Source organism: Microtus ochrogaster, chromosome 1, assembly GCF_000317375.1.
Source record: "Microtus ochrogaster isolate Prairie Vole_2 chromosome 1, MicOch1.0, whole genome shotgun sequence".
Taxonomy (NCBI): Eukaryota; Metazoa; Chordata; class Mammalia; order Rodentia; family Cricetidae; genus Microtus; species Microtus ochrogaster.
Window position 1 is genome coordinate 125,419,389 of NC_022009.1, and position 17,676 is coordinate 125,437,064.

General features: G+C 44.5%; 1 protein-coding gene across 8 annotated transcripts in view; it reads left to right on the forward strand.

Moving 5' to 3' along the window:
* Gatb (glutamyl-tRNA amidotransferase subunit B) overlaps positions 1-17,676 on the forward strand; it is a 75,913-nt gene that overhangs the window by 19,936 nt on the left and 38,301 nt on the right. For 7 of the 8 annotated variants that reach the window (XM_013348628.1, XM_026786666.1, XM_026786695.1 and 4 more), the window contains exons 3-6: positions 7,335-7,448; positions 9,766-9,964; positions 10,374-10,496; positions 15,613-15,726. In XM_013348628.1, coding sequence (XP_013204082.1) covers positions 7,335-7,448; positions 9,766-9,964; positions 10,374-10,496; positions 15,613-15,726 — 550 coding nt within the window. The remainder of the gene's footprint in view (positions 1-7,334; positions 7,449-9,765; positions 9,965-10,373; positions 10,497-15,612; positions 15,727-17,676) is intronic. The other variant, XM_026786724.1, reaches the window with a different exon arrangement.

Below are 17,676 nucleotides of genomic sequence, written 5' to 3' on the forward strand. Positions count from 1 at the left end.
GGCAAGCACAGCCATATGGCAATACACAGATTAATAGAAATGGGTTAATTCAAGCTATAAGAGTTAGAAAGGAAATCGGGTCCTAATTGTCCACAGAGTAATTAATTAATTCCACTATTAGAGAAATTGTGCTTTGTATGGCTAAAACAGTTTGTGGATTGCTGTATTTTTATTTCTGTGGCATTTCCAGGTAAATAGACCTTATTAAAGCAACCAATTGCAGTTAAAAAAAAAAGAGTTAGTCAAAAATATGCTTAAGCTATTGGCCAAACAGTATTGCAATTAATACAGATTTCTGTGTGATTATTTCGGGAGTCTGGGCGGCCGGAAAACCAACAAGCAGCCTCCCCAACACACTCTAAAGATAGAAAATGAAGCAAGGCAGCTTCCTAGTGCACTAGGAAATATGGTCTCTTCTGCTGGAGACAGCTAGGTTAGTTGCCCGTTATCCTTTCAGGGGAAATGGTATGTTGTATATACAATAGTAATACAGAGTCATGACACCTTGCCATGGGTTCTGAATCCAGGCTAATGACCTGGAGCTGTCTGAACCTGGATATCCGTGGACAGCGTGCAAAGGAAGGTCCACCTGATGCACACTTGGCCTTTATTAGGGCCGCCTTCCTGAAAGCAGGGTTTCCAGTTGTCTACCAGGGCAGATATGTCCTTCATTTTGATGTATGGGACAACCTTGAAAGTAACCATTCTTCCCCAGTGGACGAGGCAAGTGCGATGTGGAGAGGCAGGTAACAGGTGAAGATAATACGGCAATCGCAACTGATAGTAAGAACCAGATTCCTGCCAGTCAGTGGTGCTTGCCTTTAGTTTCTCTGTGAGTTCAAGGCCAGCCTAGTCTTCAGAGTGAGTTCCAGGACAACAAGGGCTACACAGAGAAACCCTATCCTGAACAAAAGAGATTCAGGTCTGTCTGACTCAGTTTTCCCTGTTTCAAGGATTTGTTAAAGTCTGGGTAGTACCAGTTAGTAACTGGTGAAGACCTGTGCTAAACATGAAGAACATATGTAAGCTCTGCAGGTATCCACATGCACATGCACATATCTAGTGACTGTATGCCACCCAGTGCTTTCAGTGGTAAAATTCTAAATAAAAATTATCTTCACTGACTGGCCAGTTTAGCAAGTCTATTTATGGTAGCAGAGAGCTTTGGTAATTGTCTGGGGTTGGTGGAAGGGCTCAGTGGTGAGGCAAGGGCTGAGGAAGTGGAAAACCGTTTCCTCTGTGGTAATAAAACATATCATGTGGCAGCTTGCTTTGAATATGAATCGGGAGTTCATGCTTTGAAACAAATTTATGGTTAGCAGAAAGATAAAGACCCATTTTACTGCCTTATTTTTACTTAATAAATTTTAATTACTTTCTCTTCATAAATTAGAACATTTACCATTCTATACCCTAATTGTCAGATGTGTCACATATAGCACAGATTTCTCACAATAATTGCCGTCTGGACTTTTGGGGAGACATGGTGTTATAGTCTTGTTTTAATGCTGCGGTAGCTGGGTTTTCAGTGAGAAACAGGCTCGCTGTAGTACCTCAACTTTCAAAGGCACTGCTGGCACTCGCTGGGCTCACCAGGAAAGACAGAGCAGGACCGACAGAGGAATGGTGTGAGGTGCAGGCTAGTTTAAAAAATACTCACTTTCCTTTGAAATACACCCCAGATATTTTCCAGGGTAGTTCCTAGAGAAGGTTTTAATGAACTATATTTATAATTAATGTAATTTCCCATAAATGCTCAAATCCTGGGTAGTTACCTTGAGGAGACTGTGACCCTTTCCTCCTCTAACTTGCCTGCAGCTCCTTTCCGAGTCCTAGGCGCAGACTCAGAGCTGCAGTTCAGGTTCCTCTTAAATTAGTAGCATTCCTTCATTCCTGCCTCTGGTGTGTGAGAAAGGAGCCCACAGGAAAGTGCAGCATTTTATTATTTATTTATTTTCCAAAAGAAAGGGTCATAGAAATAGACAGAGAAATGTATGTACTTGCTGTTACAGTCGAAGCCTGTGGGTTCTCAGATCCGTGCCTCCCATTTCCCTGCTCTTGCTGTACAGAGTTAGGGACCATCGCGTAGCAGCTGGCTCTTAGCTGGGTCTGGCCAACAGGGTGCTGCGCTGAAAGATGGCAGCTAAGAGGAAGGAAGCCTTTATTAGAATCAGTGTGTTCAGATACTTCTCTGCTTGAAGTTCTGCTTCACTGCTCCCTATCACTGCAAGGATCCAGCTGAACTACCAACCCAGCCCTCTTCACTTGGCTCCACAAATGTGCTCCTCCGTACAAACTGCAGCTCCTACAGGCCCCTCAGGTGTGTGAGGTCTTACCCATCCCTACTGTAACACAAAGCACTCTCCGCCCTCAGGGAAGCGCCGTCCCTTTGCCAGGCTTAGTTCCCAGGGGACAATCAAATCATTCTGCTTGGTTATTCTTTTGACCTATCTCCTAAATAGAATACCAAACTGATTAAACATTAGCTAAGATAATGAATAATTTAACATCCTCTTTATCAACACACCAACAATGATAGCTACAAGATAAAAGCAAAGCTTTTTCTAGAAATGTATTGGTGGGGAAAAGGAAAATACTCTTAGCAGTAAAATAGAACAAAGACTCCATTGCACAGATGACAGAAGGGTGCAAATGTCCAAGAGGGCACAGGGAGGCAGTGAGGGCTGCAGGGATGGGGCCCAGAAGGTGGCAGGTCGTCACTGCCTCTGTGAGACTTTCCCGTTACCTTCCTCCATATTGAGTTCACTTTCCACACGTCTCTCTTCAGATTCTGGCAGAGTTCCCATTCTCACGAGATTTGTGATTTTATATATATAACTAGGTGGAACAGATTCAGTCCATTGTGATGCAAGCACAGGTTGGGTGCAGAGAGAAGGCAAGGTTGCTGCTAGGAAGAATAGTAGCTGGCTTTACAGAAATGGCCACATCTCTAAGATTCTGCAGAGCAGAGTGAGTCAGGACCTGTAGGTTTGTATAGGAGAACTGATCCACCAGTGAGGGCATAGTAAGACAAGGTGTTTTAGATGTAGGAAGGAGCTAAAACATGCCAGAGCTTGGCCTTTTATTTTGGGGATATTTGCACCATTAAGACATTTGGGTTCACAAGATACATTTTTAACAGCCTACCCTGATGTAGAGTATAAGCTTGAAAAAGGAAGGTTGACCAAGGGCTGGAACAGGAACAAAGTCCTGTTTATCTCCATGTCACTGATGTTTGGTACTTTTTAAACATTCAGAAAATATTTTGGAATGAAGATAGCTTCATTCCAAATGAAGTTGAATTTTTTCTTTTTTCATTCCATCCTCAGAACATGCTGACCTGGCCTTCCATCTGTCACAAGCAGCTTGACTAAGATCATAATAAATTCTCTTTTCTTGGCGTTCTTTTAGCTGGCACTCTGTTTACTAGCCCCTCTGTGCAACTGTAGTGTGGTGATGATTGATGCTTATAACTCTGACCCTGAAGTATTTCAAGGCTTCTAAATCATCAGAAAAAGATTAAAATCTATTTAACATCACTCTGATATTTGTGTGTTTTACTGCATTCTTATTCTTTGAAAATTGATGACTTATGCAGTGCCGGTGTACTTGATAAGCACACAGTGAGAGTCTGTGGTCACCCACCACTCCAGACTCTCTCCTGGTGCCAGAATCAGGCAACTTACTGTGCATGCTGAGAGCAGAATGACCTGGATTCTCTCCGTGCCTAGCTGGACCACAGTGTGAGAGAGGCAGACGCTGGAAAGCAGTAGGAAGCAACCAGCAAATCAGATGTAGACAGAGAGGTAAAGAGTGTACACAGCCATGCTCTGTCCCGCCCCGAGAAGAGCACATCTCAGTGCTGGAGCTCTGTCACTACAGCCTGTGTGTGCTGCCCCTATCAGCAGGTGCAGACTGCACAGAGCTATCCAGCAGCTCTGTTAGTATGGCGTTGACTGCAGTTCCATGAGATGTCAGACACTGGCCAGTAAAAGCACATAATTATTAGATTATCTTGGTCCCCAGGCACATCTTCCATGAAAGCCATTATTCTTGCAGGGCTGACAATATCCATGAGACCCAGAATGACGAACTTGGAACTTGCTGGGAGATGGCTCCATTGGAGACTTTCTTAGTTTCCAAGAGGAGTGTGGTGTGGTCTCTAGAGGGAATTTGTTTGAGTTTCCTTTGGGGGTTTGTATATTGCTGTCATTAGAGATTGATCTGTGTTTTGTTATACAACTTACTTTCTAGTCTATTTGACCAATCAGTTTTTATCTCAGTTGAGAAAGCGAGGCCCTGAGTCTCAGGATTTCAGCTTGCCATCCGGGCAAGGGCTACAGAGCTGGTTTCATCTGTCACTTGGGTTCCTTAGCCAGGGATCTTTGGAGGGACTTAGTTTTTCTTTACTGAAATACTGGGATAGTATTAATTTCCTTCTCTATAGGGCTGCTGTAACCCTGAAGTGAAATAGTTAACATGAAAATTCTCACTGGACAGCATTGCCTACACTAACCTAGCTGATACTGTCATATGCTAAATATAATATTACAGAGAAATGCCATCTATACCAGAGAATACCACAGGTCCACCATTAGAATGTGGAACTTAATCTCATCCTTGAGTTCAGCAATTCCACAAACTTTCCCAAATATAGTACTGTAGCTCTGTAGTAGAGTTTGAAGTCAGGGATTGTGATGCCTCCACAAGTTCTTTTATTGTACAGGATTGTTTTGGCTATCCTGGACTTTTTGCTTTTTCTATGTGAGGTTGAATATTGTTCTTTCGAGGTCTCTGAAGAATTTTGCTGGGGTTTTGATGGGTATTGCATTGAATCTGTAGATTGCTTTTGGTGAGACTGCCATTTTTAGTCTGTTAATTCTACCTACCCAAGAGCATGGGAGATCTTTCCTTTTTTTGGTGTCGTCTTCAATTTCTTTCTTCAGAGATTTAAAGTTCTTGTTATATAGATCTTCCACATGTTTCATTAGAGTTACTCTGAGATACTTACTTTTCAGCCCATTTATCATCTATATAAAGGAGGGCTACTGACTTTTTGAGTTAATCTTGTATCCTGCTATATTACTGAAGGTGTTTGCGAGTTGTAGAAGTTCCTTTGGTTGACTTTTTGGGGTCATTTATGTAAACTATCATATCAGCAAATAGTGCAAGTTTGACTTCTTCTTTTCTGATTTGTATCCCCTTGATCTTCTTACTGTTCTAGATAGGACCTCAATTATAGTGAATAGGTATGGAGAGAGTGGACAGCCTTGTCTTGTTCCTGATTTCAGTGGGATCACTTTGAGTTTCTCTCGAATTAGTTTGATGTTGGCTTGCTATATATTGCCTTTATTATGTTTTGGTATGTTCCTTGTATCTCTGCTCTCTCCAGGACCTTTATCATAAAGGGATGTATTTTGTCAAAAGCTTTTTCAGCCACCTAATGAGGTGATCATGTGATTTTTTTTTCCAGCTTGTTTATATAGTGACATTGACAGATTTTCATATGTTAAACCCTCCCTGCATCTGTGGGATGAGGCCTACTTGGTCATGGTGGATGATTTTTCTGATGTGTTCTTGGATTCAGTTTGCCAGTATTTTACTGATAATTTTTGCATCAATGTTCATGAGGAAGAGTGGACTGTAATTCTCTTTCTTAGTAATGTCTTTTTGTGGTATCAGGCTAACTGTAGCCTCATAAAAAGAGTATGGCAAATGTTCCTTTTGTTTCTATTGTGTGGAACAATTTGAGGAGTATTGGTATTAGTTCTTTGTAGAATTCCACACTGAAACCATCTGGTCCTGGGCATTTTTTTGGGGGGGGGAGATTTTGATGACTGTTTCTGTTTCCTTAGCAGTTATAGATCTATTTAATTTGCTTGTTTGGTCTTTATTTAATTTTGGTAAGTGATATTTATCCAGAAATTTATCCATTTCCTTTGTTTTCCAATTTTGTGGAGTACAGGTTTTCAAAGTATGACCTGATGATTCTCTGGATTTCTTCCATATTGTTATGTCCCTGTTGGAAATTCTCTCTCTGCTTTTTGGTTAGTTTGGATAAAGGTTTGTCTATTTTGTTGATTTTCTTGAAGAAACAACTCTTTGTCTCATTGATTCTTTGCATTGTTTTCTTTGTTTCTGTTGTGTTAATTTCAGCTTTCAATTTGATTATTTCCTGTTATCTAGTCCTTCTGAGTGAGTTTGCTTCTTGTTCTAGAATTTTCAGGTTTTCTGTTAACTCAATAGTGTAGGATTTTTTTCCAAGTTCTTTATGTAGGCATTTAGTACTATGAACTTTCCTTGTTTTTGGGGAGCAGGGGGTTGGGACTTTCTCTGTAGCTTTGGGGCCTGTCCTGGCATTAGCTCTTGTAGATGAAGCTGGCTTCGAACTCTCAAAGATCCACCTGCCTCTGCCTCCCAAATGCTAGGATTAAAGACATTGAACTTTCCTCTTAACACTGCTTTCCGTGTGTCATAAACTTGAGTATGTTGTGTGGTCATTTTCAGTGAATTTTAGGAAGTCTTTGATTTCTTCCTTTATTTCTTCCTTGGTGATTCAGGTGAGCATTGTTTAATTTCCATGTGTTTGTGGGCTTTCTGCAATTAGTGTTGCTGTTGAATTCTAATTTTAAGCCATGGTGATCCGATAAGATATATGGGTTATTTCAGTTTCTTTGTACCTGTGGAGGTTTGCTTTATTACCTAGTATGTGGTCAATTTTTGAGAAGTTTCCAGGAGGTGCTGAGAAGAATGTATATTCTTTTATCTTTGAATGAAATGTTCTATATATGTCTGTTAAGTCCATTTGATTCATAACATCTGTTAGTTCCCTTATTTCTCTATTAATTTTCTGTCAGACAGACCTGTCCAGTGGTGAGCGTGGGGTGTTGAAGTCTCCCACTATTAGTGTGTGGGTTTTAATGTGTGATTTAAGCTTTAGTAGTGTTCTGGGGGGTTTTGCTGTTTGTTTGTTTGTTTTACATATGAAGGTGCCCTTGTCTTTGGGACATAGATGTTCTCCCGGTCACTGCCTCACGCAGATTCTGTTTGCAGAGAGGGACAAGGGATTAGTCCACGTGGCAATGCTCTACTGAGCATTGTGAATCTCTTTTCTCTGATGTGTGCTGGGGAAGGGACCCTGGGTGGGCCCCACTGGTGCGTACGTGTTTTGTTGATATTGTAATGTTTTTCTGTCTCGCAGTCAGCCTGGCAAGCAGAGCTGACCACAGAGAACCAGAGATAACAGTTTTAACTATTCAGGAAAGATTTTGGGAGTGGAGAGAAGCAACTGTGTGGCCTGTGGTTCTAAAGAAGCTTGTCTGGTGTTTGTAAAGGTTCTCAACAGGAGGTGTGTGGAAGCCGCGGTGATGACCGGCTTGGCACTGAACTGCCACATCAACAGGAAGTCCCTGTTTGACAGGAAACACTACTTCTACGCAGACCTTCCTGTAAGTGTGCTGTGTGATCTGCCTTCACATGCTCTCAGCACTGGCCAGGCCTGCCTCGGGGATGCGCCACTCGTGTTTTCTGTCCGCCCTCTGTCCACCGCAGCAGGAGGCTCTGTCCAGCCCTAATGAAGGCAGAGGCCCCCCGATGTTCACTAGATTGGATGTGATTGTCCTGATCGCTGACTCCTTGCTTAGTCTCATGCTTCTGTTGGTTCACTCGTAATTGAACAGGGACCAGGAGAGGCCAGTGCTGTCAGGTCCTCCCAGCCATGGTGTTTGGTGCTAATTGCCTGTTAGGACAAAGGCTAACCCTGTGCTTGGTGCAGCTGTTAGTACCACTGTCGCTTCAGACATTGTGAGAATGTGTCTCTTTTATGTAGACTTTCCTAATAAGGAGGCTAGCTCCTTTGACACATTCTGTCACCTCCCAAGGAGCGAGTAACTGGACAGTAGTAGGCAAGATTGTGAGCCAGAATGAGCACAAGCAGCAGTAATTAGCTGAGCGGCAAACTCAATATTTACTTGCTTTTGCACTAAATTTAGAAAGTTTCTTTTTTAAAGTGGTGCCAGTGTAAATGAGAGACCATTTTTCATGGTGCATGTTCACACTGGAACAAAATTGAAATGTTGAATGGGTTCCTTAAAATAATATGTCATTTAATCAGATGTTCTGATAGGTAAGTATGATTTTGAAAAAACAGTAGCAATAAACATTGCCATGCATCATTCTCCTGGAACTGAAGATTTGGAAGAGTTGGGGTTTAGGGGGCATAAACAGACATAAATAAAAAGCAAGGTAAAGAGGACCTGTAGCTCCCCCCACAGCCCCCATTTCTACAAGTTAGGCTATATAAATTGAAAAGAAATGTTTAATTTTTCAGTACTGGGGATGGAATGTAGGGACTTGCATATGCTAGGTGAGTTGTGTACCACTGACTGACATGAAACCCTGGAAATGTTTGGAGTGTAGCCTGGTCCTCCTGGCCTGGGCAGTTCAGCATGTCCAGAACAGGTGGTCACCATGTCGCACAGGGCCTGCATATGACACAGCTCATTTGCTGTGTATCTGAAGCTCAGACTTAGCAAGTGCCTGGTGCTTTGTCCAGCAACCCAAACCAGAATTCAGGGCTATAGGTGGAGACTTGCTATCCGAGTATAGATAAGGAGCTAGCCTTCTGCACGGTTCCCCAGTGTCAGCATCTCCCAGAGCCCTACCCCAGGCCTCCTGCATCAGAAACCTTGAAGCTTGCATTAAACATGCTATGGCTTGACATGTCCACTTGTATGTCTAAGGCAGTAAAAATTTTAAAAGTCTTTCACTGGCCTAGTAAGGAGAGGTACCAACTTGGGCCAGTGTTACCTGGTGATCACCTGGTTCTATGTGTGGCCTTGGATAAGACCCTTGGCCCCCTCTTGCCTGTACTGCATAGGCTCCGGGGATTGAATGAGGATGACGGTGTCCAGCAAGTACTGCAGATGCTGTAGCCGTCACTCTGTTTACCTCCAGTCTTCCATCGTCATGCTTGTGTTAGAAGGTAATTCTCCGTTTAGAAGGGACAGGCATCCTCACAATGTCCGTCAGTTTGTTGCACTGTGTGCTGTCTGTTCGCAGATTGGGAGCACATTGCAGCACTTTCTGGCCAGAGGGATAAGGGAAGAGCAGCTGACATGACTGCTTACCCTAGAGAGCAGACCCTGAACAAGCTGGAATGCAATGGCAGTTGCTGTAGCCATGCTGCAAGTGGATGGCTAGCTGCTTAGCTGGAATGCGATGGCAGTTGCTGTAGCCATGCTGCAAGTGGATGGCTAGCTGCTTAGCTGGAATGCGATGGCTGTTGCTGTAGCCATGCTGCAAGTGGATGGCTAGCTGCTTAGCTGGCATTTCCTAATAAGGGGCTCAGCAGGAGCCTGGTAATGCGATGCAGAATCTAGGCTAATGAGCTAAATGAAAACAATAAATTCTTCTCTTAGGGGCCTCCGACAATGAGATTATTGTTACTCTCAAAAATGGCACTCCAGCAAGGAAGATAGGATTCCTCTTGCTAATTGCATCTTTATTGAGGGTGAGAGACTTGGGGTGGGGAATGGGGTAATAGAAAAAGCCAAAAGAAGAAAGGCTAAATTATGGCAGCAGTGTATAAACTAGGTTTTGTTGTTGTTTCCTTGTTTCTCGAGTTGTTTGTGTTTGTTTCAAGTAAACCTTTATGACGTGAAACTAAAAGCTAAGTGAACCCCAGCGTTCAGGTCTGGGCTCGTAACTAACCCATGTAGCGTTTAGGTCTGGGCTCGTAACTAACCCGTGTACGCTTGTGAGCAGGCGGGTTACCAGATCACCCAGCAGAGGCTCCCGATTGCTACCAACGGACACTTGACATACAACATCTACATAAGGAAGAAACAGAGTCAGGTGACCACCAAGACAGTGAGGATCAAACAGATCCAGCTGGAGCAGGACAGTGGCAAAAGCCTCCACGATGACCTGAGGTCCCAGACTCTCATTGATTTGAATCGAGCTGGTAGGTTGGGTCTACCTTACTTCTTCTGGCCCTCTCTGCTCTGGGGTCTTGGGCACTTCTCCTCCCTTCTAGACTTTTCTCTCAAACTAATTGAGAAAGCAGGCACAGGAACTGACTAACAGATCAAAATATCCATGTTGGTATTGGCAGAGCTGATGAGCTAGCACAGCCTGAACCGTGCTCACTGCTAGGCTTGCCAATTACACACCCCTAACCTCAGACAGACCCATCTGCCTTGTCACGGCCCACAGCTGGATATCCTCAAGCAGACATTGGAAGAAATGAACCAGGGTTACAAATTGACAAGTGGCAGAAGTGTGGGAAGTGGGGACGGGGTTCTTTTGAAGGTTGTGCATTAACGCCACGTTTTCCTTAGCTGATGAGTTTGTGACTCTCCTCTCTTTGGTAGGAGTTGGCCTGCTCGAAGTGGTCCTGGAGCCTGACCTGTGCTGTGGGGAAGAGGCAGCTGTGGCTGTCAGGGAACTGCAGCTGATCCTTCAAGCCCTGGGGACCAGCCAGGCGAACATGGCAGGTAGAAGCTGTGTGGACAGTGGCCCTGCTCGGCATTGTCCCTCCCTCCGCTTCTGGCACATTCTGTATTTAGCCTTTTGTACCTCACTTCTTTTCACCCTTAAAATTTCCCCTGCGCTCCTTCTGTGAGCCCCGGTCAAAGCTCAACACAACAGCACTGCATTCACTTTGAGCCAGAGAATGGGAGCGTGGGAGTCAAGAGCAAGATTTACCTTCTGCCAGTTTGTTAGATGAGAGCGGTGGGGTCCATGAGGTGTGTTCAGTTCAGACTTTTCAGAAGAGGACATTGCTCATGAATAATAATTCCTATTTTGTGAGTTCTGTGCATAGGCAGTTGTTATTCTGAGAAGATCTAGTTTTTACGAAATTTTCATCCATCTTGGATGGTGAACTCCCCTGATTTGATTATTACCCACTATGCCTATGTATGTGGATGCTGATAGTGAAATATCAAACTGTTTCCCCTTCATTTGTACAATTAAAATATCTTTAGTCCTGGCACCCAGGAGGCAGAGGCAGGCAGTTAGACCTCTGTTGAATACAAGGCCAGCCTGATCTACAAAGAGAGTCTGAGGCCAGTCAGGGCCAAACAGTGAGACCCTGTCTCAAGAAACAACAATAATAACCCAATAATTTTTAAAACGGAGTAAAGATTTTTATGTGTGTGCAGGTAAAGCCTTTTTTTTTCCCTGTAAATGAATATTGCGATGATCCCGGCCTAGAGATGCAGCTCAGAGAGTGGTTACCTGGATGTGCGAGGCCCTCAAGTCCCCGAGAGTGAACCACATCCAGTTTCCCCTTTCCAGAGGCTGTGTAAAGACGCCCCCCCCCCTTGGCGCCCTCCCGGACAGAGTATACTCTGTGTTTAGTCTTGTTTCCGTAGCATGCACATTAAAGAGGCTGCAGTGTGCACCTAGTAAGCTCCTTTCGTGCTGATGTTCATCTCCTTGTTGGACTGTAATACGCTACACACCGTCATCACATCACACAACGTGTTTGCATGTTACAGAGGGCTTCTCAGTTCTTAATGCCATGCTTGTCAAATAGGACATCTTACATATGGTGAATTGTAACCCAAGAGTCTTGCAGCGAGTGAGACCTGGTGACCAAGCTTGCTTATTTGCTCTCGTCCTTAAAGGCTGGAGTAGAGTGGCAGAAAGGTTAGCTGCCTGCATGTGTCTTTTATAGAACAAGACCGTGTTGGAATAAGGGGACTGTCTGTTTTCCATTCATCACTCATGCTGCTTATCCCAACAGTACATAAATGAAATATGGGCAGGTTGGATGGTTAGCCATCAATGTGCTAAGTGTTGATTCTGTATCATGTTTTTAAAGTTTCTAGATAGTCTCGAAATCACTGCCTCCTGCAGACCTATGGAGTAAGGAATAGGCTACCTGTTAGCTGGGGGAGAGTCCCCTCTGAGTCATCACAGGAGGACAACTACACCAGCAAGAGCCCTTGAGTCAGTGGCAGTGGAGCAGGGTCACTGAATCTCATTTGTTGTGCACTTTCTGTTTCTTTTTGACATAAATCCAGCAGCTTTGCTTCCAGAACAGCAGCCAAGAAGCTCAAGTTGTTCTGAAGAGCACTGAGGACTGCCTGGAGGGTTCAGGAGTCTAAATTCTCGGCCATTAGCATTTTCAGCCCAAGTGTCTTTGCTCATTTTTTTCATGCCGCCACTGTGAGATGGTCATGCCAGCACTGGGGGCTGCAGCACTGGGGGCTGCAGCCCTGGAGGCTGCAGCACTGGGGGCTGCAGCCCTGGAGGCTGCAGCACTGGGGGCTGCAGCCCTGGAGGCTGCAGCACTGGGGGCTGCACTTGGGTCTGAAGGCTGTCTTGAAGAGGTGCCACTGGAGACCTGTAGACGTGGTACTTATACTGAAGCATGTAGTGTTCTGGGCTCCATTTAGTGAGTTCCTGGTAGTTTCGCTAGTGAGCATGCACCACCGTAGCCCAGCGTCTGAGCCGTTGCCTTCTCATGTTCAGCGTGTTGCTACTGTCAAAAGAGATCTCCAAAGCTACGCGCTGATCTGAATGGGAAGAGAAGTAGACCTACTAAGTAGTTGGACAGTGATTCTATCTACCAGTTGGTAAGTTTAGTATGTGCTTATTTATTAAAACAGTTTATCCTGTAACTTAAACACTGTGGTATTCCTGGGGGATGGTGGTATGGCTGTGTACAGGTAAGGAGACAGGCTGTTAGTCCAGGACTCATTAGAACCCAAGTGCGCCTCCTTTGTTTATCCATGGTGCTTCCCAGTGTGGCTGTACAGCATCATGCTGCCGGATCCCTGCATGGATGTGGACAGAGAGCCTGGATCTGAGTTAGAATCCAAACCTGTGGCTTCTCGCAGTAGAAACCTGGACATATTACTTCATTTCTTTGAGTCTTACTTTCTACACCTTTAAAAGTCATTCTCAAATAGTTGTATGGAAAGAGAGAAACAGAAGAGAAAAGCAAGCCGGAGTCTTGGGTGGTAAGGGAGGAGTGACTTCGTAGAAGCAGGTCTGGGCTCTGGTGGGGCCGTGATCTGAAAGGCCTCAGGGAAGCCAGGTGTCCTTGTCATTGCCACTCTGTTACAGAGGGTGGGTGTAACGACAGCTGTGACAAAAGCTGCTGTGTGGGGGCCGCACCTTCAACAGCAGTAAGTAGGCACTCACCTGGATGGATGTGTTCTGTGAGTTATTGGCAGTAAAATTTGATCCCATTTGGCCAGGGATGCAATCAGTGGTAAGATACCTATTTAGCATGTGTGAGACCTATTCCAGCACTGCAGACAGGTTTTAAATCAGCCCTGCCTGCATTCTCTTCTCAGTTCTGGAATTGCTCAGCAGCCAGAAAGACTGGCCGTCCCCACAGACCTCCCTCTTCAGGCCTCAGATCCCCATTGTTTGTGGAAAGAGTTTTGTCTCGCAGTGTTTTGCTCTTGTTCAGATGTATTTCAAAGGAAGACGTAACTGCTCTGTCACTGTGCTCAGTGGTCCAGATTGTAGTTTAGCTGTTACAGCTGTCTACTGCAAGAAGACAGAGACTGAGCGTGATGACACCCTTATGTGGGAATGCAGGCCCCTCAGTGGGACAGAATGCAGAGCCAAACCTGACTGCTAAGGCGTTCATGCACTTGGGGTAATTTAACGTAATTTGTTTAAAAGACATTTTGTCTTCACGAGGCAGAGCGTCTTTTGTTAAGGTCTGATACTATACCTGAATCCAGACTAGTGAACTCTCTTTCAACACGGCAGGATACTAAGTGATTCTCCTCAGACATTTATGTAGTGTGGTATTCTCTGGGAGAGACGAAAATTCATGCCTTTATTCCTCTTCCAAATTAGAATTCTAAATCATGAAAGAGAGTATCATCTTTAAAAGTGAGTAGTAATTCAAGGTCCCCTAGTGCAGACGTGGTTTGGTCGTGCAGAGTTCGGCTACTTCGGCAGTTTTCCTTTGAGCTTAATGGGTCTTTTCTGTGGTTCCAAATGTATATCATATTAGTTCCAGTCAGACAGGCTGTAGATTTACCAGGAACCAGCGTGACACAGAAACCAATCCGTTTGCTTATTGTTCAGGAAAATACCAGTGTGTTGGAATTCATCATTCAGTGGGGTTTAATTCATTGGACAGTAACAGTGGGTCAGACTCAGCCCTAAATTCTGAAAAAGGCCTTGTCCCTGCCTTGAGGATGTGACCCTTGAGAGGAGTAAGGAGGAATTACATTAACAAACAAAACAAAGATTGTTATTATAGTTATTTTAAGGCTGTAAATGAAGCTCAGTGCAGAACAACTTGAAAAGTGACAATATTGCTTCTAAAGGCCACTCAGTGGAGCTGATGTTTAGTTAAGAAATAAAGAACAACTCAAGGCCTATGCCGCCTAGAACTGGTGGTGGTGAGCATTCTAGAAACAGCTTAGGCAAAGAGCCTGGCCAAAAGAGGAGCTCAGAAAGTACCCCTGAGGTTACAAGGTGACAGACTGCAGCTGACAGCCAGAAAGGTAAGCAGAGGATACTTTGGCAGTAGTCAGAAGTGCACCTTCCAGGGGATGTGGGATTTATTGATGCTTTTAATTGTTTTAATATGTTTTTGTTGTGGAATATTTGGGAAATAAATTTATCTAGCCCATCATCAGGTTTAAAGGATTAATATCTTCAAAACCTAATCTAAGAGCTAGGACCAGTGACACACACCTCTAGTCCTAGCTACATAGGAGGTTGTTGTAGGAAGATGGTGAATTCAAGGCTTGCCAGGGCTCCATAGTGAGACTCTGTCTCAAAAGATAAATAAGAGCAACATGTGTCTTCCCATCTTGTAAGTATTGCACATAAAATTGGAGAATAGAACTTGAGCTTTGCCTTGTAAAATAGAAAATGTGATTATTTCTGTCTTCAGAGTCTTCGTATCTGTTTTGGGATGTGCCTCTCTCTCTCCCCACAAATCACCTGCTCCTTTAGGGTCGTGTCTCCTGAGCCATGGGGCTTTCCAGGGCAGAGGAGGCCCCATGAAGACGGGGCCAACTCTCCTCTCACCCCTCCACCCATCCACCACAGTCTTTCTGCTTCAGCAAATCCTCATGGCAACCAGGGAGGCTTCAGATTCCTGTTTATAGAAGGAAAATCATTACAGTGCCTGAGAAAGGAGGGGGCAGCTCAGGTTTCAGCTCCAGCCCTTGAGCTGTAAATTCTCAAGGACTGTCTTATAAATCTCCTGAAAACACACGGAGAGCACTGGAGGGCTTCACATAATCATTCCTGAGGCTTCCCCCAAACTCAGCTCAGATGCTTTAGAATAACCATAGAGTGAAACTGAAGAACGGACCTCTATTTTAATAACCTTGTTCTCACCTAGCACACAGGCACTAGATAGATCCTTCCAGCTTGAGCGTGGCAAATGTCTGTGTGTGCACAAGAAGAAGCATATTTACACACTCCTCAGGACTCTGGCTGGCTGTGAGTGGCAGTGGAAGCGGCCTTGTGTTTCAGAACCATTATGCTCTCTACATAGGTTGTTCTAACCAGACAGAAAATCAAGGTAGAGGCTACGTACCTTGATATTGCCAGGCCCTACAAACCATATTGCTTCAAATAATTTCTACAGGTTTTGTTTTTTTTTCTTTCTAGAGGGTCAGCTGAGAGTAGACGCCAATATATCCGTACATCACCCCGGGGAACCTCTGGGTGTCCGGACAGAAGTGAAGAATCTCAACAGCCTCAGATTCTTGGCCAAAGCCATAGGTGAATGTCAACTCTGACTCTGCTGTGTCCCTGTGTGTATCGGTCACCGTGCTGTAGTGTACGCCTGTGGCTGCTGCAGTGATGCTAGTTTTCATAGCTCTGTGGACCTGCCTCTGCACATGCCTGCAGCTCCAGAAACTGTCAGGTTAGCAGGAGCAAAGATCTGAGACGGCCTCAGTCACGTGGGCCCTGTGACATCCCCTGTGACTTGGGCTTCTCCAGCCCACGTGGTCTTTTGTCCTTCCCTTGTCTAGCCCAGGCTTTTGTATTTGCCAGTGGAGGGTCCCAGAAGGGTGGAGGCCTAAGCCTCAAAGTTCACATGAGTCCTCAGTTCTGGAACCCAACTCACAGTGTCACTTCTGACACATTTCTTTCAAAGCATCTTGAATTCAAGCCAGACCCAAGGAAAGAAAATAGATTCCACCTGCTTTGGGAGGATTTATAAAATATGGTAATTGTGTTCTACCACATATCATGTGCTTTATGATGTCAGGTTCATTCTTTAGATTGAATATAGTCTATTTAGTTAACGTGTTTCTACTTTTTACCATTTTTGGCTAATAGATTGCATGTACCTGTACAGTCAAGGTTGGGTTTCGTGGGGCATACAGTGAGCATTTCACTGATGACGAATGTACAGTAGTAGCTAATGTAGAGCAGGCTAGCTCTATGGTCAGTCCCACAGAAGCTAGAGACAGTCCGAGAGGAGGACAACTCAGGAGACTCACAGTAGATTTTAAAGCCAGAGATATCGCTAGAGGAGGGAGGGGTAACTTAAAAGCCAACCCTGTCTGGAATACACAGGCAGCAAGCCTGCTGAAGGTGTCGCCTTCACACAGATGCTCAGTGGACACTGAGATGCTCAGTGGACACTGGTCTCTGGGGCACAGCATTGATGTGTTCAGAAGAGGGTGTTCTCACCTGTCTAAATATTGTGTCCCAAGCCCGAAATGATTAGCTAGCCTTAATGAAGACACTTGAAGGGACATAGTTTTAGAGAGAAGGTATTCAAATGGGTCAAGGATTACTCATGGAACAGCAGAATAAGGGTAAGGAATGACATAGTCCACTCTCTGAAGCCACCAAAGAAGTCAGGGGAGAGGCTTGTGCTTGCAGCCTGTGTCTGAAGGAGCTGGGAGCAAGTAGGGTGAAGTTTGCCTTTAGCCTGGGCATGCGTGTTGAGGGCTGCACTGATCTACAAGGTGGTGAGTGACCAACCCAAGGCTAGAACCGCACACACAGGAGCCCTTGGTATTTTTTAGCTATCCCTAACTTTTTTTGTTATATGAAGTGCCCTCGGGAGCAATAGTCAGAATTCTACCTGTGTTCAAACAAAGCCTAGCAGAACCAAAGCTTTCCACAATGGGCCTAATTCTTCGAGCCTACAGTTTTCCCACCAGGTTTTTTCAAATCATGGTGGCTGGTCCTTTTAGCCATCATTTCATGTCAATCAAGGAGAACATCTGGGTAAGAGAGGTGGGATAAAAATGAAGTGTGGATTTAAGCAGGGAACACAGGGTTGGGAAGTTGGGAAGGCTTACTTTTGCAAAGGAGCCTAGCAGCTAGACTGTGTTTCAGTCCTGTTGAACTGTGTTGATAGGCACAGTCTGTTTAGTCTTTTGGTTAGTGAGGGCATGTTACGGAGCAGTGGTCACAGATATTCTGAAAATAAAATGAAAATTATTCTCTTTCCAAAAATACACATACATTTCAATCCATATTCTGTGTATAATTTTTTTATTCTTTCATGAATCCTGATTCTTCTTAGTGTTTTTTTTATTTTTTATTTATTTATTAAAGATTTCTGTCTCTTCCCCGCCACCGCCTCCCATTTCACTCCCCCTCCCCCAAACAAGTCCCCCTCCCTCCTCAGCCCGAAGAGCAATCAGGGTTCCCTGCCCTGTGGGAAGTCCAAGGAACCCCCACCTCCATCTAGGTCTAGCAAGTTGA